The 23,346-nt window shown below is 39.5% G+C and overlaps 1 protein-coding gene across 1 annotated transcript in view; it reads left to right on the top strand.

Annotated features, from left to right (window-relative positions):
• LOC124795160 (cancer-related nucleoside-triphosphatase homolog) overlaps nucleotides 1-23,346 on the top strand; it is a 77,018-nt gene that overhangs the window by 5,664 nt on the left and 48,008 nt on the right. Inside the window, exon 2 of the mRNA XM_047259048.1 lies at nucleotides 16,810-16,972. Coding sequence (XP_047115004.1) covers nucleotides 16,810-16,972 — 163 coding nt within the window. The remainder of the gene's footprint in view (nucleotides 1-16,809; nucleotides 16,973-23,346) is intronic.

The following is a 23,346-nucleotide window of genomic DNA, read 5'->3' as shown; positions in this document are numbered from 1 at the left end:
CAAAGACTTAATGCTGTCATTTTTACTGTTCGAACGGTATCTGAAGTGAATGATCGTTCGACATGAAAATTAGTCTACTTTGCTTATTTTCATTTGCTTATGTCGTATGGTATTATATAAGCAGTGTAAGTTCATGAACCTCTTGTCGGCCCCTGTTCATGAGCCTGGGTACTTTGACATTGGCCTCTCAAAAAATCATAGATCCATCAAACAAAAAACGTGCCCAGTAACTGGAAGAAAGCACATTTCACACCTGTAGCAGAAGTGATCCACAAAACTACCATCCAACATCCTTGACATCCATTTGTTAAGCAATTCAGCACTCCTTCTATTCTGTTGAGGAGTTCCTTGAAAAATTAAGCTGATTCTTGTTGTACTTGTTGATTGCATTTACTTAAATTTATGGCTTGACTTTTTTCAGGTTCATAAACATTTCATTTTTATCTGTTATTACTTTTATGTTGTAATTTCATGTACTGACACATTCCATAACCTTGGAGATTTGCTCTTCAATTTGGTCCTACAGAACTTGACGTGTAAATAAATAAAAATAAATAGAGGAAGTAAGGCTTGAGTTTTAAAGAATAGTTGCCCATGCTCTTGATAGATATGTACCCAGCAGGAACGTTCATAATGGAAGAGATCCTCCATGATATACAGGCACTGTAAACAAATTTCTAAAGAAACAGACTACTTCACAATTGGTATAATCAAAGCACAGGGCTATAGACAGAAAGGGGCTTAATGAAACACTTTTGGCAGTCAAGAGAACAATGTGTGAAGCCTTCAATGACTACCATAGCAGAATACAGTCAAATTATTTTACAAAACCCAAAGAAATTCTGATCATATGTGAAGATTGTTAGTGGCATCAAAGTTAGTGACCAGTCACTCACGGATGAGACTGGAACTGAAGTTGATAGTTGCAAAGCAAAAGCAGAAATGTGTAACTACACTCCTGGAAATGGAAAAAAGAACACATTGACACCAGTGTGTCAGACCCACCATACTTGCTCTGGACACTGCGAGAGGGCTGTACAAGCAATGATCACACGCACGGCACAGCAGACACACCAGGAACCGCGGTGTTGGCCGTCGAATGGCGCTAGCTGCGCAGCATTTGTGCACCGCCGCCGTCAGTGTCAGCCAGTTTGCCGTGGCATACGGAGCTCCATCATAGTCTTTAACACTGGTAGCATGCCGCGACAGCGTGGACGTGAACCGTATGTGCAGTTGACGGACTTTGAGCGAGGGTGTATAGTGGGCATGCGGGAGGCCGGGTGGACGTACCGCCAAATTGCTCAACACGTGGGGCGTGAGGTCTCCACAGTACATCGATGTTGTCGCCAGTGGTCGGCGGAAGGTGCATGTGCCCGTCGACCTGGGACCGGACCACAGCGACGCACGGATGCACGCCAAGACCGTAGGATCCTACGCAGTGCCGTAGGGGACCGCACCGCCACTTCCCAGCAAATTAGGGACACTGTTGCTCCTGGGGTATCGGCGAGGACCATTCGCAACCGTCTCCATGAAGCTGGGCTACGGTCCCGCACACCGATAGGCCGTCTTCCGCTCACGCCCCAACATCGTGCAGCCCGCCTCCAGTGGTGTCGCGACAGGAGTGAATGGAGGGACGAATGGAGACGTGTCGTCTTCAGCGATGAGAGTCGCTTCTGCCTTGGTGCCAATGATGGTCGTATGCGTGTTTGGCGCCGTGCAGGTGAGCGCCACAATCAGGACCGCATACGACCGAGGCACACAGGGCCAACACCCGGCATCATGGTGTGGGGAGCGATCTCCTACACTGGCCGTACACCACTGGTGATCGTCGAGGGGACACTGAATAATGCACGGTACATCCAAACCGTCATCGAACCCATCGTTCTACCATTCCTAGACCGGCAAGGGAACTTGCTGTTCCAACAGGACAATGCACGTCCGCATGTATCCCGTGCCACCCAACGTGCTCTAGAAGGTGTAAGTCAACTACCCTGGCCAGCAAGATCTCCGGATCTGTCCCCCATTGAGCATGTTTGGGACTGGATGAAGCGTCGTCTCACGCGGTCTGCACGTCCAGCACGAACGCTGGTCCAACTGAGGCGCCAGGTGGAAATGGCATGGCAAGCCGTTCCACAGGACTACATCCAGCATCTCTACGATCGTCTCCATGGGAGAATAGCAGCCTGCATTGCTGCGAAAGGTGGATATACACTGTACTAGTGCCGACATTGTGCATGCTCTGTTGCCTGTGTCTATGTGCCTGTGGTTCTGTCAGTGTGATCATGTGATGTATCTGACCCCAGGAATGTGTCAATAAAGTTTGCCCTTCCTGGGACAATGAATTCACGGTGTTCTTATTTCAATTTCCAGGAGTGTATGTTTTCAAATCTTTCTTTACAAAAGGAAACCCAAGAGTATTGCCCCAAATTAATTCTTGTACCATGGAAAAGGTGAGTGAAATTGTCACTGTCATGGGCATTGAGAAGTAGCTGAAATCATCAAAACTGAATGAAGTCCCAGAGCCCAATGGAATCCCGATCACATTTTATACCCAGTTTGCAGCTGAGCTAGCCCCTCTGTTAACTATGATCTATCTTAGATCCGTCAAACAAAAAACTTGCCCAGTAACTGGAAGAAAGGACATGTCACACCTGTAGGAGAAGTGATCCACAAAACTACCATCCAACATCCTTGACACCCATTTGTTAAGCAATTCAGGGTTGGGGTGCTAGATTAGTTACTGTTAGGTTCAAATAACACATAAGTGTTATAGATATGCTTCAGAAACTCAATTAGGAACCTCTGGAGAGAAGACAACATTTTTTAAAGGAATGTTGTTGAAAAAATTTAGAGAACCAGCACTTGAAGCTGACTCCAGAACAATTCTACTGCCTCCAACCTTCATTGCGCATAAGGACCACAAAGATAAGATAGAAGAAATGAGGGCTCATATGGAGGCATACAGACAGTTCTTTTCCCTCATTCTATCTGTGACTGGAGCAGGAAAGGAAATGACTAGTAGTGGTAAGGGGTACCATCTGCCATGTGCTATACAGTGGATTACAGAGTATCTATGTAGATCTAGGTCTAGATCTTAGAATGTATTCTGAGCTCATGTATAATGTGGTATCTTGACCAGAATGACCTTCTCCATGCCAGCCAGCATGGATTTCGAGAGCATAGATTATGTGAAACCCAACTCACTCTTATCTCACATGACATTCCGAAAGCAGTGGCTCAAGTCAGATAGATGCAGCATTTCTCAGTTTCCAAAAAGCATTTGACTCAGTACCACACCTATGCTTATTATCAAAAGTACAGTTGTTTAGAGTGTCAGACAAAATATGTGACTGCATTGAGGATTTCTTGGTAGGGAGGATGTAGCATGTTATCTTGGATGGAGAGTCATTGATAGATGTAGAAATAACTTTGTGTGTGCCCCAGGGAAGTGTGTTGGGTCGCTTGAATAGTAACCTGAGACTTTTCATGTATGATGCAGTTATCTGCAATGAAGTCCAGACTTAGTGACGCTGTACAAATATTCAGTCAGACTTTAAGATTTCGAAGTGGTGCAGTGATTGACAGCTTGCTTTAAATGTTCAAAAATGTAAAATTATGCACTTTGCGAAGTGAAATAAAAGGTATCCTATGAATATAATACATAAATTCGTACAAATACTTGAGGTGTAACACTTAGTAGGGACATGAAGTGGAACGATTACATAGGCTCAGTCATGAGTTAAGAATATTACTACAGTGTGTGGGACCACTACCAAACGGGATTACCAGAGGATATTGAACATATACAGTGAAGGGCAGCACAAATGGTCACAGATTTGTTTGACCTGTGGGAGAGTGTCACCGAGATGTTGAAATAACTGAGCTTACAGACTCTAGAAGACAGAAGTAAACTATCCTGAGAAAGCTTGCTTACAAAGTTTCAAGAACCAGCTTTAAATGATGATTGTATGACAACCTCCTGCATATTGCTCCAATAAGGGTCTTGAAGATAAGATTAGATTAATTACAGCACACACAGAAGCATTTACACTTTCATATGTGACTAGAATGGGAGAAAGCTCCAATTACTGGTACAGTGGGACATACTCTCTGCCACGCACTTCACAGTGGTTCACAGACTATAGATGTATATATCTTTTGAAACTGTCTGGGAATCAAGAATTTGCGAGTAGTGTTGCAATGGATGAGGAATACTACAATGCAGCATGCGGTAAGTGAAGAATTTGAGTTGGACCGAAGGCATGTCCGAGTGGCCGATATGGTTAAAGCAACCATTCTAGGGAAGCGAACCATCTGGTTCAACTTCCGGTCCAGTGTGAATTTTCAGCTTTCACCACTGCAATACAGCTGTGCCCTGTGCGGCTGGAAGTCATGATTTCTCACCTACACCTTCCTCTTCTTCCCCCTTTTTTAAGTGTCGTCTGATATGTCCAACAGAACAGACAACATTCAGTTATATAAATACAAGCTACTTTGTTCCCTTTGTCACATTGTCCTGCTACATGTGAACAGTGGTGATGGTGCAGCAGATGCCTATTTCAAAACATGGTGCATCATTGTTGTCTATTAATATTACATACAGCAATAGTGGACCTAAGCATGTAACTGTGAGCATTCATCCATTTGCCACTTAAATATGCGTAAGGATGCTGTGCACTGATTTATTTGCTGTAGTGTTACTGTGCTTGATACTACTAACCATTTTAAAAAAAGAAGAAGATGAAGTCACTGTGATGTTTCTTATTGTGTGATTTTCATATTCATCCAAGTAGTTCCACTGCTCTCAACTCGGATTCAGTCATTCTCTTTTGAACAGACTTTTGTAGGGTAAAATTTTTGATACATACCCGTCTTCATGTTACTATTCAATGAATGACCAAAACTATATTTCATACTTTATGTTATGTTGCTAATGAATCACAGACAGTGTGAGCTCCAACACGTACTAAGTTTGTCCACAAATAAATAAGCAAGCATAAAGCACAGAACAATTCTTTTGGGAAGTCCATATTACATTTAATGTAGTAGATTGAAGAGGAAGTATCTTATTTGAAGTAAGCTAAAGCTTCCTTGATTATGTTAATTAAATATATTTTATTCCTATGTCTAGCTTAATATAAGTGTAACATAATGATTCTAGAGAATAACTATTGTTTGCTGTGCAAGGAAATTTAAACACTCAATGGTTGGAGGGCTCTGTGACCAAGACCACAGTCTACAATAATCAGCTTCGGAGTTTATCAAAAGTGAATATTAATTACCAACAGATGAGAAAGTAGTACTAACTCAATCCCTGCCTCCAGATGTTGCTGAGAAGTTTAGGAGAGAAGCATGTTGTGTGTTGACTGGGGCATGTTAGGCCAAAAGAAAAATTACATCAGTTCAGAGTTCTGCTTTGCATTCACTTAGGATGGATCATGATTTTGCTGTCTTCTCTGGGGACAAATGCATTACTGCGTTTGTGCTGGACAAGCAGGATGATATTTAAAATATTCAGTGTTCACGCCTGACTCAGTGTGTCATTTATCGGTGCCGACCCAACAAAAAGGGTTGAGAGGAAGACTAAAAAGCTACTGAAGAAATGTTCCTTGTTGTGAGAGATTATAAACCGTCATAACTCCTATTGTGCTGTCCCTCTTAGCTTATATAGTCTTCTGAAGATCCAAAAGGGAGGGATTCCATTGAGGCCTATTGTCAGTAACACTGGTGCTCTGCCTGATATACTATGTAGCAAAACACCTTGCTATTCTGTTGGGCCCACTAGTAGATTGGTGTGTATATCACATTAGGAACTCAGCAGACTTCTCATGTCAATTAGAGAGATTGCATTTGAATGATTCTGATATTTTCATTTTTTTTTATGTTGTCTATCTCTTCACTCATGTTCCTCTGTTTAATGCATTACAGTTGATTAAAGTTGCGATTAACTTCAATTAACTAACCTATTTCAAGATGTGTTGGCTTCAATTTATTTTCTATTTGATGACCAGTTCTGTGAATAGACAGATGAAGTTGTTATGGTGACCCTCCTGTCACCTATTGTTGCTAATCTGCTCTTGGAAGATTTCAAGGAATGTTTCCTGGAGTCTGCAGCATTGAATGCTGCATGATTTTTTTTTAATATGTAGGTGATACTTTTGTTGTTCGTCCCTACGGCAATGAAAATGTGAACACTTTTTAGAACATCTGAATTCAGTCCACCCTAGTATTTGCTTTGCTGTAGAGGTGGAGAAGGGTAGCTGCCTTTCCTTCCTCAATGTATTTGTCAGGAAGAAGACTGATGTCATCTCAGGCCCTGGATAAGATTACATAAATACTTGTTCCATAGATCATGAGTATGATATTTCATAATGGTGTAAGATGTGTCAGTTCAACAAATTTTTCTTTACATGCCATGGCTCAACTGTGCTTTTTTATACTAGTAATTTAAATCCAAAAATTCATTTGCTGAGTAGAAGGAGTTGTCATTCAGAAATTCTTTTAATTTGTTTTTAAATGCTGGTTGGCTAGCTGCCAGACATTTGTTGCTATTTGGTAAGTGACCAAAGTCTTTTGTGGCAGCATAATTCACCCCTATCTGCGCCAAAGTAGATTTAACCTAAAATAGTGAAGATCAGCCTTTCTCCTAGTGTTGTAACTATGTACATTGCTATTGCTTTTGAACTGTTCCTTATATACACATGTGCAGGATGATCTTGGGTGGGCTTCAGTTATTATTCTGATTACACACTTTTCTGCAATGAATAGTTTTTCTCTTAATGATGGCGTAAGAAAGCAGTGAATGAAAACAGGCGTAGTAAGCTAATTACTTATATGCTTATCATCCAGATTTGCAGTAACACTAATAGCATAAGTAGCTGAACTCAAACATTCCAGTAGGTCATCATCTTATAGACATCTGTTATTCCTTCATGAGGTTTGTTGTAAATAATCTACTACAGTTCAAAAGGAATACAAAAAGGGGTGCACAATGCTGCAACAAAAATGTTGGATCACTTACCCAGTGATGTAAAATGTCTGACTGGCAGCAAAGGAACATTTGATAACAAACTGAGAAAGTTTCTCCTTGACAATGCCTTCTGTTTTGTAGGAGAGTTTCTGTAGAAATGTTCAGAGTATAATCATATGTACAAAATAAGTTGCTACATGAATGTAAAATGACTTTTTCCACATCATTACAATATATCATGCAAAATGATCCATGGAATATGTAACTAACTATCTGTGTTTTTTCCTATTCAATGTTTCATCAATGCACACACACAAAAATTTGGAATATTCTGCCTTAGCAACAGACTTCTGCTCAAACTCTATATTTATTAATGTTGCTGTGCCATTTACTCTACAGAACTGTGTATTCTGTGTTTTTATTAAATTTTATTTAGAAGTAGTCCACGATTTACACAATCAAAAGCCTTTGAAAGATCACAAAAAATCCCAATTGGTGCTTTCAGTTATTCAGAACATTTAATATTTGATCAGTGAAAGCGTTATAGCATTTTCTGTTGAAAAGCCATTCTGAAAACCAAACTAACATTTTCTTAGTAATTTATTTTTACAAATAGGTGAAGCTTCTGTTAACAACATTACCTTTCTAAGAATTATGGATAAAGCTATCAGAAGTGAGATTGGGCAATAGTTGTTGCATCAGACCTACTCCCTTTATATGCAATGGTATAACAGCAGCATATTCAGGGGAGACTTGTCAGATGAGTTGTGAAAAGTTTGGTTATTGGTGACTGCATGGATGTATTTTAAAACCTGGGAGCTTAAACATGGAAAATAGGGTAATACGCAAGACAAACATTCGGTAATCATGTATGAGTTAACAAGAGCAGGAAACTAAGTGCTTTTATTAACTCATACACAGTGTTTTGTCAGTGGTCTCTGTCTGGGGTATTACTCTATTTTCCATATATAGGCTCTCAGATTTTCAAATCTCATCCAGTGCTGTCACCAACAATGTCTTTCCTTCTCATCCCTTCTGGTAAGTCTCCCCTGACCTGGATTTGTTGTCAGTGTCTCTCCATTTCCTAAACCTCGCCAGTTCTTCTCTTTCATACCTCTTCTTTCCCCTCCAACCCATCTCCCAGAAAAAGGTGCAAATAGCTCCAAAAGCTTGCACATTTCAATACCTTTATATGTGTTTTCCCCTGCTGTCACTTGGCAAGTAGATTTTTTGATCTGTCCAGTTACATTATATTTTCAAAAAATGATTATTTTGTTGATGTATAAGCTAGATATTTCCGAGACAAAGGCATATAACAGGAATTATTTGTGGTGTGGACTCAAGAATGTTCTGCAGAGGCCTTTCCAAGGAACTGGTGATACCAACTACTGCTTGTTCTTTAACAAAATGTGTCATGATTAATATAATCATTGATTTCAAACCTACAGCTCAACTCATGGAATCAGCACTAGAAATAACAACTGGAATAATTTTCATAACTACCTAAACTCATTCACTTTACCACTAAAATGTGTCCATTATTCAGGAACACACATTTTCAGTAACTTACCAGCTGCCAAAAGGAAGGTTAACTACTAATAAGATCGAGTTTGAGAGCGCCTAAAGGATTTATTGCATTACAAATAACATGAATTTATGTATAATCTGACTGGTGTACAGAACAGTTGCAGGAATGTGCAGTGGTGTAATGTATACAAAATTTTAATGAGGCTTGTCTAGTCAATTCATATTATCCTATAGGGGCTCAGGAATATCCTATGTTTTTATTTATATATTCATTCATTCATCCATCCTGGAATCATATTAAAACTATTTAGGATTTGTCAATGTAATACAATGAAAGTGAATAGCTCAAAAATATACATACAGAATAAAATAAGTATGCTTTTATGAGGAGAGGACAGGTGGTCGGTCATGGCCTCATAGAAGAAATTATCCCACCATTTGACTGAAATGACTTACAAAAACCATGGAAAACCTAAATCAGGATGGTCTGACAGAGTACAGATGCCATCCTCCTAGGTATTAGGCCAGTTTCTTAACAACTATACTGTCTCATTTAGTTGGTCCCCTTTGTACACTCTTCTTTCATTTACACACAATTAGCTCCAGGTACTGCTCTTCATTGCTGCACAAAGGACAGCTGCTGGTGACTCCTTGAACATGAACATGCTGCTATACCCCCTGCACTAATTCCAGTTTGTTTTGAAAACTAATGACATGCCTGTAAACATGCAACTGTGCCCCATGAATGTCTTCATGTCCACCTAAAAAACTGAGTCAACATCCCCTCATGATGAGTGAGATGTTGAACTCAGGAGAATGACAAGACATTACTGTCATGCAAAATAGATGTTGGAATATGATTTTCTTGTATAAGCATTACATTATGATTATGTGTAGTAATATGCCTGTGCATTGTTATCCCTGTTCATTATTAACTGCAATTATTGATTCCTCTTAGCAATCTTTAATTGCATAATATGTGTTACTTATGAAGAATGTTGAAACTGCCTTTTTCAACAAATGTGTTTTAGTAATCTTTACCACTCCTTGGGCAATTTATTATACAATTTTACTCCCTGATAGGAAATGCTGTTTTGAGTGTTTTGTTTGTTAATCATTGGCAAATGTTAGTACAAATTGGCTCTTGCCCCATTATTATGTATTAGTAAAATATGTAATAATATTTTCCATAATTTGCACAACAGAGTGATAGATGTACTTAATTTGTGGAATAAGGATTCCCAGTTTTGTAAACATAAGATTTTTTGCACATACAATGAGTGCAACTGCTACTTCTAGTTGTTATTTTTATGGCTGTTTTCTGCATTTTAAAAACTGTGTCCATGTGTTGTGCCTTTGATCCCCTGAACATAATTCTATATCTAAGAACTGAGTGTGTGTAGGAATAGTATGTCACCCCAAGACATTGACTGTTACAAAATTATGATAGAACCCCAAGATCGAAACTCACTGCTGAGGTTCTTTTTACCAACAGCTTTGTATGTTCACTCCATGTTAATTAACAATCAATATTAATCTTGAAAAACTTTGTGTCTATAAATTTATCATCTGTCCGTAATGTAACAAAATTGTTTATTCTTAATGCTGAAATGCCTATTGTTTTTTTTCATTGTGTTCAGTTTTAAACATACTTGTGGGTTTCATTTGGCTTCTCTAATAGGAGTTCTGATGTTATATCAGCAACTATGACGGTGCTATCATCAGCAATCACAACTTTTTCTCTGTTTCTTATATGGTACTAAAAGTAATTAATATATATTAAGAACCAAACTGGACTGTGTTTTTCTTGTTGGAGAGTTGTTTTACCACTTGTACCCTGTTTTCCACGTAAGACTGAAACCATATATTTGTTATTCCTCCTACACCTGCTGATGTAGGTGTCTAGCATGTTTACTAGTATTTTATGGTCAGGAGTGTCAAAAGCCATGGACAAGTCTAAGAACATGTCTATAACATAGTCATCCTTGTCAAGAGCTTCAAGTACCATTCTTGTGTACTCTGTAATGGCTAATGATAGACTCCTCCCACTTCAGACACCAAATTGTGCTTTGTTAAAAGGCTGTATTTATTCATGCAACTCATTATTCTGTCTTTCATTATTGATTTAGTTATTTCTGAGAATGCGGACAGTGGTGAAGCTGGGCTGTAGTGTTCTATACTCTCCACATTATCTTTGTTTAGTAAGAGCACAGCTTGTGTGTGCTTTAGGTATTCTGGAAAAATGAGTTATGGCTCTTATGCTGTCTATGCATGCCTTCAGAACAGACTGGAGCCCCACTGTGCCTGCTGACATCTTATTCGTTAATTTCTGTATAGTCTTCCTGACTTGAAGCTCTGTTACGGGCAAACATCATTATGCTTGCTTTGTAAGTAGTCGTAGGTGTTACATGTGTTTTAGGAACATTTTGTGACAACTTCTCCACAGTATCAGAGAAATAATCATTTATAAAATTTGCTGATTCTTGTGGATTTTCTTTAATTTTACCCCAGTCTCTGATTTTTATGTTATAATGCATCCCTGTTTCAAGTTTTATGACATCCCAAACTACTTTGCCATTATTTTCTACATTATTTATTATTTTGTAATTGGATAATTTTTTTGCAACAAAGAGTGCACATTGTACATTTTGTATAATTATGACAGTAATCTAGGAACTGTGGATTAGTATAGTGCTTTTGTCTGTGAGGACCTGCTGCTGCTGTAACATTTACTTTGGAAAAGTCATCTCAAAAATTAATTCAAACATTGCACAGAAGTTGGAGAATGTAGCAGATACATTGTTTCCATATCCACTTCTTCCCACGTTTGCCAGTGCCTAGATAAAGTACGCTTTTACCCTTACATCCATCATCTCATAGGCCTGCAGTTTTGTGGGTTTTAGCAAGCCTGTCTTTAGCTTTATTATCTGACAGTAATTATCAGAAAGCGCAAGATCTCTTATAAATATTTTACAATTTTCCCTGTCTATATTTGTAAGTGCGTGGTCTAAGACTGATGCTGAACCTTCTGATGCCCTAATGGCTGTGTTGTTCCGTGCCAAAAGTGCTCCAAATGTTTAGGAAGTTACTGCTAATTTCACCCTCAGTACCGGTGTTAATATTCACGTCTCTACATATTATTGTTAGTTTTGGGGGCTAACACTCTTTCCAGGACTCCAGTTAAAGTTAATGTGTTGAAGAAAGTGTCCCAGTGGTATATACGCGTACACACACACACACACACACACACACACACACACACATGCACAATGGATGGTGGGGTGGGGGGAATGATTAACTTTTTATTTATATCTAGCTTTGCTGGTCTACACTGTGATAGATCTTCCCAAGGTTTCAAATATGTGCCATCTCTAAAAATATATAAATACTTGATCCTCCACCCTTTCAGGTAGTTCTACAGTAGCAACTTGCACATTCATATGATGATAGCACTATACACTGTGTTTCATTCTCTCTACCACAGTTTTCTATAATGCATACTACCATTCTGTTGAAAGACTGTAATTCAACTTCAAGCTATTGCACTTCATTTTTAATAGACCACACATTTTGTTAAAAAATAGATAATTCTGGGCAAATTTCTGTGGCGTTTATGTGCTCTGATATGTTACATTCTATCTTTTGTGTACACGTTGAAGAAACTGCTTCAGAGAGGGGAGCCTGTTGTCATAAAGACCTAGTCCTTGCACCCATGGCAACAGGTATTTGATATTGTGTGGACTGACACCCACCTGCTCTACTATCACTAATTAAATACACCCACTTCCCTTTCCCAGTCCTGTTGATGTGCAGATCATGCCTAGTGTAGTCCCATCTCCTGCTAGTCCCCACCAGCACCAGTTGAATGTGTGTCAATGCCAGCACCAGCTTTGCATTGACTTGTTATACAGCACTACCAAGAGGAGACCAATTGTGCTACCAGAACAGCTCTATCATTCTTACATTAGTGCAGCCATTAAGGGAAGCTATCGCACTCAGGTCACCACCTACACTACACACGTTGTCCCGATCCAAACTGTTTCCTGTCCACTACTACCTAATCATCCTGACAGCAGTCTGTGTTGGTAACACCACTACTATGTTCTTAATTTGGTTTTTAAAACTGCTCACTAAGCTCTATGTTTCCACACTGGATCACAGTTGGAAAGAGTGAGCCAGCAAATGCTTTATACTCAAGCAATGAAAATTCCGTGTTGGAATATCAACAATATAAGGAAAAGCATTGATTGCTACTCACCGTAAAGATATGTTGAGTTGCTGACAGGCACAATGAAAAGACTGTTACACATTTAGCTTTTGGCCAAAGTATTCTTTAGAAAACACACACAAATTCATTCACACAAGCAAGCCTACCTCATGCACACATGGCAGTCATCTCAGGCAGCTTGGACCAGACTGCAACTGTCACATGAATGAAAGCAGCAACCTGGAGGGGACAGGGAAAGTGAAGGGATAGCAGGGTAAGGGGGGGGGGCAGATGCAGAGGGGGAGGGGGAGGAGTGCTGTCTGGTGGGCAGAGTTTGCAGGGACTAGATGGAGGTATGACAAAACTGCTACCATGTGCAGTGTCAAGAGGCTGAGGGGCAGGGAGATGTGGACAAGAAGGGGAGAAATGAGCAGTGAAAAAGGAGAGGAGCAGGGAAGGGGATAGATTGGTGGGCGAGTTGGCAGAGGATGGCACACAATGAAAGTGAGGTGATGCGAATAAGTAGAAAGTAGTGGGGTAGAGAGGGTGTAAACTGTTGGGTGGAGGGTGTGGTGACAGTAGGTTACTGTAGGGTGAGGCCAGGATAATTTCAGGAGCAGAGAATGTGTTGTAACGATAACTCCCATCTCACAGTTCAGAAAAACTTGTGGTGGAGGGGAGGATCCAGATGGCCCAGATTGTGAAGCAACCTTTGATATCAAGACTTTTATGTTTAGCTGCATTTTGTGCCAGGGGTGGTGTACTTTGCTCTTGGCCCGCAGATCGGTGGTGGCCATTCATCCTGGTGGGCAGCTGGTTGGTAGTCATATCAATATAAAAACCTGTGCAATGATTGCAGCAGAGTAGATGTGTAACGGCTGCTTTCATTGGTGGCCCGGCCTATGATGGGGCCTTTGAGAGGACTGGAATAGGAAGCACTGGGTGCATGGATTGGGCAGGTCTTGCTCCTGGATCTTCACAGGGATATGATCCCTGCGGCAACCCCTCTGCTGTGGCTGCCCCATCTGAAAGTACAACACTTCCTGCAAGTGGAAAATTGGATTGGGCCTATTGCCCTCTTGGTATATGAGAGGACATATTTGCATTTCAGTACTGATTCATCATTTTAGAGTGAATGTTTTAATGTAAACACTAAAAACAGGCCCAATATTGGAGGTTCTGTTTTATTATCTTCAGATCTTGAGATGAGTTCTAAGGAGTTCATGGTCTATGACCATGTTATATACTCCCATAAAGGTGGATATGAAATGAAGACTAAGATCTACTACTCAATGTGAGTAAATGTGTAATATCTACGTTTCAGAGATGAAACCAATTACAGCTTGGACCTATCTTAGTCTTAGTGCTATTACATCTTATGTAAAGCAAGTGTTTAGAGAGTTGATTATTTACCTTATGTGTGATTCACTAGGCATAGAGACAACTTTAATTTATTTTTTAGAGGCTATAAGTTTTGTGTTCTGTTATCCAATTAACCTGATACACTTCATTCACAGCCAGTTGAGTGGACAAGTAATGTCTGCAATGTGGGCTATAAAATTATTTAACAATTTTAACTTGTGTTGAAAATATTGGAGTTATTTCAAATCCTTTGGTTTGGATGGTTTAAGTATGACTGCTAAATGTTGCACCAGCTTGATTCCATCTTTACTTCACCTATGTTGGAGGAATGGTTGTGCTGATTGGAAGAAGTACTCAACACTGCCTGAGATGAGCTGCTGATTATATTGAAATGCGCTATGTGTAAAATCTTGTAACTCGGTTACATTTGGTCATACAGAAAAGGTCAACACTTGATATAAACAGTATGTGTAAACTATTGAATTAAAAGCTGGCAGGAGTTTAAATATTATTATATAATAATACCCTTGGCCTGAACAACTGATTTGAACAAAGAATATTCTGTTTATAGAAAACACCAATTTTCAACCTCTGTTACTGATCCACAATGGTACACAAAACACATCAGAAACTGTTGCAGAAGCAGCAAAAAAAGCATGCCAAATTCAGAACAATGCAAAATCCCCAAGATTGGATAAGTTTCACGGAAGCTCAAAAATTAGTGTGGACGTCAATGCGAGATGCTTTTAATAGTTTCCACAATGAAACATTGTCTCAAAATATGGTAGAAAACCCAAAGAGATTCTGGTCGTATCTAAAGTACATCAGTGGCAAAAAACAGCCAATACCGTAGCTGCGCAGTAGCGATGGAAATGTTACCGATGATGGTGCTATTAAAGCAGAGTTACTAAATACAGTTTTCTGTAATTCCTTCACGAAAGAAGACAAAGTAAATATTCCAGAATTCAACATAAAAGTAGATATTTTAGGTGTTGCGAAACAAGTCAAATCACTTAAGAAGGGCAAGTCTTCCAGTCCAGATGGTATACCAGTCAGGTTCCTTTCAGAGTATGCAGATGCAATAGCACCTTTCTTAGCAATCATATACAACCGCTCACTTGACAAAAGTTCTGTTCCTAAAGACTGGAAAGTAGCACAGGTCACACCAATATTCAAGAAAGGAAATAGGAGTAACCCATTGAATTACAGACCCACATCACTGACCTCAATTTGCGGTAGGATTTTGGAGCATACACTGTACTCGAACATTATGAATCACCTTGAAGAAAATGACTTATCGATACATAACCAACACAGCTTCAGAAAATATCGTTCTTGTGCGACGCAGCTAGCTCGTTATTCCCATGAAGTAATGAGTGCTGTCGACAAGGGATCTCAGATCAATTCCATATTCCTAGATTTCCAGGAGGCTTTTGATACTGTTCCTCACAAGCGACTATTAATCAAATTGCATGCGTATGGAATATCGTCTCAGTTGTGTGACTGGATTCATGATTTCCTCTCGGAGAGGTCGTTCGTAGTGATAGATGGTAAATCATCGAGTAGAACAGAAGTGATATCTGGCATTCCGCAAGGTAGTGTCATAGGCCCTCTGCTGTTCCTGATTTACATAAATGATCTAGGTGATAATCTGAGAAGCCCGCTTAGACAGTTTGCAGATGACGCTGTAATTTACCATCTAGTAAAATCATCAGACGAACAATTCTAATTACAAAATGATCTAGAGAGAATTTCTGTATGGTGTGAAAAGTGGCAATTGGTACTAAACAAAGGAAAGTGCGAGGTCATCCACATGGGTCCTAAAAGAAATCTGATAAATTGGCTATACGGTAAATCGCACAAATATAAGGGGTGTCAATTTGACTAAATACCTAGGAATTACAATTACGAGCAACTTAAATTGGAAAGACCACATAGATAATATTGTGGGGAAGGCGAAGCAAAGACTGCGCTTTGTTGACAGAACACTTAGAAGATGCGGCAAACCCACTAAAGAGACACCCTACATTACACTTGTCCGTCCTCTGCTGGAATATTGCTATGCAGTGTGGTATCCTTACCAGGTAGGATTGACGGAGGACATCGAAAAAGTGCAAAGAAGGGCAGCTCGTTTCATGTTATTGTGCAATAGGGGTGAGAGTGTCACTGATATGGTACACGAGTTGGGGTGGCAGTCACTGAAACAAAGGTGGTTTTCACTGCGACGAGATCTATTTTCGAAATTTCAATCACCAACTTTCTCTTCCGAATGGGAAAATATTTTGTTGATACCCACCTACATAGGGATAAATGATCATAATAATAAAATAAGAGAAATCAGAGCTCGAACAGAAAGATTTAGGTGTTCCTTTTTCCCACTAGCCATTCGAGAGTGGAATGGTAGAGAAGTAGTATGAAAATGGTTCGATGAACCCTCTGCCAGGCACTTAAGTGTGAATTTCACAGTAACCATGTAGATGTAGATGTAGATGTACAAAATGTACAGATGAGCTGTTTATTATATTACTGTCACCTACATTTGGACAGTGTTCAGATCATTCAGTTCCATAAATTTTACATGCCAGTCCAGTAATGTGACTGTTCCTCCATACTCGCTCAGTGCTTGTTCTTCATACAGTGATAGTTTGTGTGATCTGTTCAGCACAGCATTTGTCCGCAGAGAATATTGACAGCAATGTCTGATGGACAGAAGGTTTCTAATTGTATTCATTTTTTGACTCAGGAATTGGTAAAACAACTTTAATCAAAAAGATATATGATTCACTGAAAGTCAAAGGTGTTGAAGCTAAAGGCTTCTTCACAGAGGAAGTATGTGAGAGTGGAAGGAGAATTGGATTTGACATTGTGGCTCTGGATGGAAGAAGAGGAGAGTTAGCAAGAGTACGGTAAGTCCTAGCTTCTGTTCCTTTATAAATGTAGCTTTTATTCGTAATTTCAGCTATATGTGTTAAAGGATCATACCAGACCACCTTCATTTTACTGGTGACTGTGAACTGTTTGTCTGTAGTGCAGATAAACTTAAAGCACAAACATTAAAACTCAAAAGAACTATTAAAATATGAGACTAAAATAATGCAATACACACTTAAAAGAATGTAGTCAAATTAACTATGAAATCATATCACTAGTTAACCATGTTTTGTATTTTGGATAGTTTAAGACAATGTCTGGAGAGACATTTAAAGAAATAAACTGAAATGCATTTGCATGGGTGGTTTTTGCTACATTAAATAGGGCCTTCAAAATTAAATATCAAATGTATCAGCGAAATAAAGTTTATAATCATTGTGTACCATCAGTTTTCATTTATGGAACTGAGACAATGGTTGTTAACATGAAAAGCATACAGAAACTTATGGTTGCTTGCAAAGCAATGGAGAGATGTATGTTGGAAATCATTTGGAGAGGCAAGATAATAGGTGCATTGGTGAGGGACTGGAAGACATAGTTTTGACTGCAATAAAAACAAAGTGAATGTAGAGGTTGCATTTAGTCTGGCAAATTTATGGTAAGTGAACAAAGGATATTCCTTGCTAGATTCAAAGTAGTAAGAAAATACAAGATAATGGTGTGCTGGAATGTTGGTAGAAAGCAGGCATGAGCAGCAAAGAATGTGTATAGTGGAATATTTCCACTATATGGTAAATTATATCATCTGTAAAATAATATTTTAATATATACATTTTTTCTTCTATCTATAGCACATTGTTCTTGTTGGACAGTGATGTGGTGCATCACTGCTTCTTCCACTGTCTGTGGTGGTGTTTGATTTTTGATATGTATGTAGGAGTTTCAGTTGTTCTTTGTTGGCATTTTTTATTTGAAGGTAGTCTTCGTCTTAACCTGTCTAGAAAACACATGACTAATTTCTGATTTTGAACATTTAAATGGGATTTAAATCAACACTGGTCTCACTTGTTCACTTCATTTCATGACAGTAGATGCTGACTGCAGTGGGTTTCTGCAGTTTTCTGGTCATGAACACATACAGTTTTTTAACCGAAATTGTGACTAGTGCCGTACGTCAGTAAATAACTCAAAACATTGTGCTCATGAAAGGGGCACGTAGAAGAACCATGGCTTTGCTTTAGAAGAATTGTTGACCATGCACTTGATAGATATGTACCTAATAGTACAGTTCATTATGGGAATGATGCTCCAAGTGTAGTCACTGTAAAGAAACCTCTAAAGAGACTGAGACTGCTGCATAATAGTTGTACAGCAAAACGTAGGGCTAGCAATATGGAGATACTGAATGAAATGTGTTTGGCTGTCAAGAGGGCACTGCACGAGGCTTTCGACAACTTCGGTAGCAAATATTATCGAAAGATCTCTCACAAAACCCAAAGAAATTCTGGTTATGTGTAAAGGCTGTTAGTGGTTCCACAGTAAATGACTAGACACTCATGCATGAGACAGGGCCTGAAACAGAAACTGAGGGTAGCAAAGAGGAAATAGAAACACTGTACTCAGTTTTCAAATCTGAGTGTACAAATGAAAATTCTCTCACCACTGCAAAGATGAGTGATATAGATGTTAATAACAGTGGTGTTGAAAAACAGCTAAAGTCACTAAAATCAAACAGAGTTTCATGGGCTGATGGGATCCCTGTCAGATTCTACATTGAACTTGCAGCTGAGTTAACCTGTCTTTGAATGCCCAGTAGATGGGAGGAAACGAAGGTCACACCCATATGCAAGAAGATTATGAGGAGTTATCTGCAAAACTATCATCCAGTATCCTTGACATCCATTTACTCTACTAATGTATTTACATACACATTCCACAAGCCACTGTACAGTGTGTGGTGGATGCTACCCTGTACCACTAGTAGTCTTTCCCCTCCCTGTTCCACTCACAATTAGAGCGAGGAAAAAATGGCTATCTATAGGCATCCATATGAGCTCTAATTTCTCGTATCTTATCTTTGTAGTCTTTACAATAGAAGTATGTTAGCCTCAGTAGAATGGTTCTGCGGTCAGCTTCAAGTGCAAGTTCTCTAAATTTTCTCAGGGAATCCCATTTGAATTCCCAAAGCTTCTCTGTAATACTTACTTGTTGTTTGAACCTACCAGTAACAAATCTAACAGTCCATCTTTGAACTGCTTTGATGTCTTCCTTTAATCCAATCTTTTGTGGCTCCCAAACATTTGAACAGTATGCAACAATGTGTAACACTAGTGTTCTGTTTGCGGTCTCCTTTACTGATGAACCACACCTTCCTAAAATTCCCTCAATAAACATAAGTTGACCATTCACCTTCCTTACCACAATCCTCATGTGCTCATTCTATTTCATTCATCCGCATTAATTTACATTTTTCTACATTTAGAGCTAGCTGCCATACATTACAACAACTAGAAATTTTGCCTAATTCATATCGTATCCTCGTAGTCATTCAACTTCAACACGTTTCCTTACTCCTCAGCATCCTCAGCATACAGCTACAGATTGCTGCTCACCCATTTGGCCAGATCATTTAATAGCAGTCCTATCATACCTCTGTGGGGGACTCCTTGTAATACATCTCTGATAAACAAGCAGAACATATTCTAAGGCCAACCATAATGATCTTCATTGAACAGAATGGCCTTGCCCATGCCAACCAGCATGGATTCTGAAAACACTGATCATTAAAACCAAACTCAGATTTTTCTCACTGGACATACTGAATGCCAGGCATCAAAGCAATCAGTTAGATTTCTATTTTGCCCTCTCATTTATTTTCCTTCTTCATCCTCTTATTCCTAGCTTTGATATTTTCTTCTGCTTCATTCAGTCGTTGCTTATGTGCTCTTCCTTTTAATCTTCTTCCTGTTGGTTTCCATTGGAAGAGCCTCTTTGTAGTTCTTGTGTCCTGCATCTTTAGGGCATGTCCCAGCCAGGCTTTTCTTTTACTTTTAATTAGCTGTACAATATCAGCTCCTTATATAAGATGATCCAAATCATAATTGGTCCTTGCTCTCCAGATACCATTATTATTTTGGATACCTCCATAAATTTTGCATAGTATTCTTCATTCTAACTCTCTGAGTTGTTGTTCATCAGTGCTGGCTAGCGCCCATGCTTCATATTCATATGTAAGCACTGGCCTAATATTAACCTTATATATAGTCATTTTGAGCAGTCATTTTATTATCCTAGATGTCATTACCTTTTTAAATGTATGATAACACTTGATCTTGTAGTCCTACTGAACAGAATGGATAAAGTTATGGGGGAAGAATATAATATAAGAATTAATAAAGCAAAAACAAAAGTAATGGCATGTGACAAAAAAGATCAAGTGAATGTCCAAGTTCATGTAGGCAATGAACTGCTTGAACAAGTTGATAAATTTACTTATCTGGGCAGTAATATTACCAGGGATGGAAGGAGCAAGGCAGAAGTGAGAAGTAGAATTACTCAAGCAAAGGCTGCTTTTAACAAGAAGAAAAACATCTGAACATCTAAGAGCATCAGCCTTGAAATCAGGAAAAGATTTTTGAAATCATATGTGTGGAGTGTGGCATGCTATGGGTGTGAAACATGGACTCTCGGGACAGAGGAAGACCAGAAGCTAAATTCTTTTGAAATTTGGTGCTATAGACGCATGCTCAAAATAAAATGTATCGACAAGGTCACAAACGAAGTGGTTCTGGAAAGAGCAGGTGAGAAGAGAAGCTTCTGGAGTTTCAAGAGCTCTTGATAAGAATTCAAAGTGGTGCAAACATTGAAACTTGCTTTAAATGTTCAAAAATATAAAATTGTGAACTCCACAAAATGAAAAAAATCTAGTGTTCTATGACTACAGTATCAATAAGTCTCTTTTGGAATTAGTCAACTAATACAAATACCTGGATGAAACACTTTGTAGGATATGAAATGGAATGATCACATAGGCTGAGTTGTAGGTAAAGCAGGTGGCAGACTTAAGTTTATTGATAGACTACTACAGAAATGCTATCAGTCTGCAAGGGGGATTGCTTACAAATCATTCATGTGAACCATCCTAGAATATTGCTGATGTTTGTGGGACCTGCACCAGATAGGGCTAATAGTGATATTGAATGTATGCAGAGAAGGTCAACACAAATGGTCACCAGTTTGTTTGATTCATTGGAGATACTGAAGAAACTGTACTGGCAGACAGTTGAAGACAGATGCAAAGTATCCCACTAAAGATTACTTACAAAGTTCCAAGAACTGGCTCTGAATGATGGTTCTAGAAATATACTACAGTCCTCTATGTATCACTCCTGTCAGAATTGTGATTACAGGATTGGATTAATTACAGCATGCACAGAGGCATTTGAACAGTCATTCTTCCCTCACTCCGTATGTGAATGCAATGAGAAGAAACCCTGATAACTGGTACAGTGGGAAGTGCCCTCTGCCATGCACTTCACTGCAGGTTGTGTAGTATGGATGTAGATGAAAATGTGTGGTATCACATTCACAACATTCAGCTAGGGCATACAGTCCAGTATTGAAGTTGTCTGCAGATTGTCCTTCCCGTTGTAATTGTTGGTTGAGCATTAATCACTTAGTTATGTTCCTTTTTGGTATAAAATGATTGCCAAAAAGGTTTTCGACTTCTCTGTGTTCTCTGCACTGTTATTGTGTTAGGCATGTCACAAATGCATCATCAACTTGCAGACCCATACAATAAATTAATCGACCTATATGGTGAGTGGTGGGCTTTAAATTCCATTCTGGTGTTTCTCAAATTTTTTGAAATTGTGTGAGCCAAAGATGTCATTCCTTTGTGTGACCAACATCAAATTATTTGATGTGCACACAATTCTGACATGTTGTAATCAATCAATGATAGTGGCAACATTCCAATAAGTCCAGCACTCTACCACTCCTTCTGAAGTAGTTGTTTTTGGCAAATTCCTGTCCAAAATATAAGTCTATAAGAGACAAGACGCCACACTGAGTCTCAGTGGTGTAGTATCTTCTCATTAAACAGTTATTGTTTTAGTTCTCTAAAGACTTCCTCAATTTGGTCGGTTCATACCCAGGTATCATTTGTTTACACTGGTGCTTGAGAAGAGGATTATCAAACAAAAACCCACTCACTTATTTGTGATGTAAACCAGACTCAAATGTGTTCTTAAATGTTAATAGTTTGTGGGTGCAATAAATCTGTATGTGACCATTAGCTTTTCAGGATCTGGTTTTATTCCTTGATCACTAATGACATATCCAAGGAATTTTGTTTGTTCAACAATTCTAGTTTCAATGCTCCTTTATTCAGAGCTGCAAAAATACTGTTTATTAAATAATGATTATCTTCTCAATTTGAACTTGAAAACAAAGTATCATTCACATAGACAGTAATACCCAAAAAAGCTCTACCTAATACTCTGTGGGATTTCTGTTGGGTTTTAGCCCAAGAAAAACACACTTAATGTCGTAAGACTCGATATATTTTGTACAAACAGCCACATTACAACACATCATACTGTGAACTGAAAAGCAAGATGGCAAGAGCCATTAGTTTACAGAGTTTAGTTTACAAAGAACTTGTGATAGCGGAGATACGTTATTTGTACTTGTAGATGCCACACAGCAACCTCCCCTCCCTCCCCCCCTCCCACACACACAAACACACATGCACATCCCCCCCCCCCCTCCACACCCACCCACCCAGTGTGGTGCACAGTTTGAGCACAGTGGAAAGGGGGCGTGACCAGTGACAGAGGTGGTGTGATGGGGATGTCCATATCCGGAGGTTGTTGCAACAGGGACCACACTGGGAGGACGACTCCTGTAGGTGATGTGGGTGAATGAGGCGTTGGCCCTCGTGTGAGGGCAGCATTTGAACCATAACCCTCCCTAAGGGGGTTACTGTAGCTCGAGTTGTCCTGCAGCAGGATGAAGATGTGGTTGTTGTCAATGACGATGGTGACATCCTCCACACATTTGGGTGGGACATCGGTTTGCAGAACCACTGGAAGGGTAGGGGGGGAGGAGGTAGAGAGAGAGGGAGGGCAAGAACCCGAGGAACGGCATTGATGGTGATGCAGGCGCATGTTCAGATGAGGGCTGCAGCAGCAGCTCTGAGGGGTCATAGCTTGAGGGTGAGTCCTCAGTCTGGGAGGCTGCATAATGTCGTCGGGTGTGAAAGATGTGGGTCAAAGAGTGCAGGTCTCACACAATGGAGAGAAACAGTGATTAGCAAACCTTTAACCTGGATGTCCATCGTGTTAGCAGTGCGATTTATGACCTCATATGGGCCTGAGTATGGTGGGGTGAGTGGGGCCCAGATGGT

The sequence above is a fragment of the Schistocerca piceifrons genome, chromosome 4 (assembly GCF_021461385.2).
Source record: "Schistocerca piceifrons isolate TAMUIC-IGC-003096 chromosome 4, iqSchPice1.1, whole genome shotgun sequence".
Taxonomy (NCBI): Eukaryota; Metazoa; Arthropoda; class Insecta; order Orthoptera; family Acrididae; genus Schistocerca; species Schistocerca piceifrons.
This window is presented reverse-complemented; position numbering and strand designations above follow the sequence as displayed.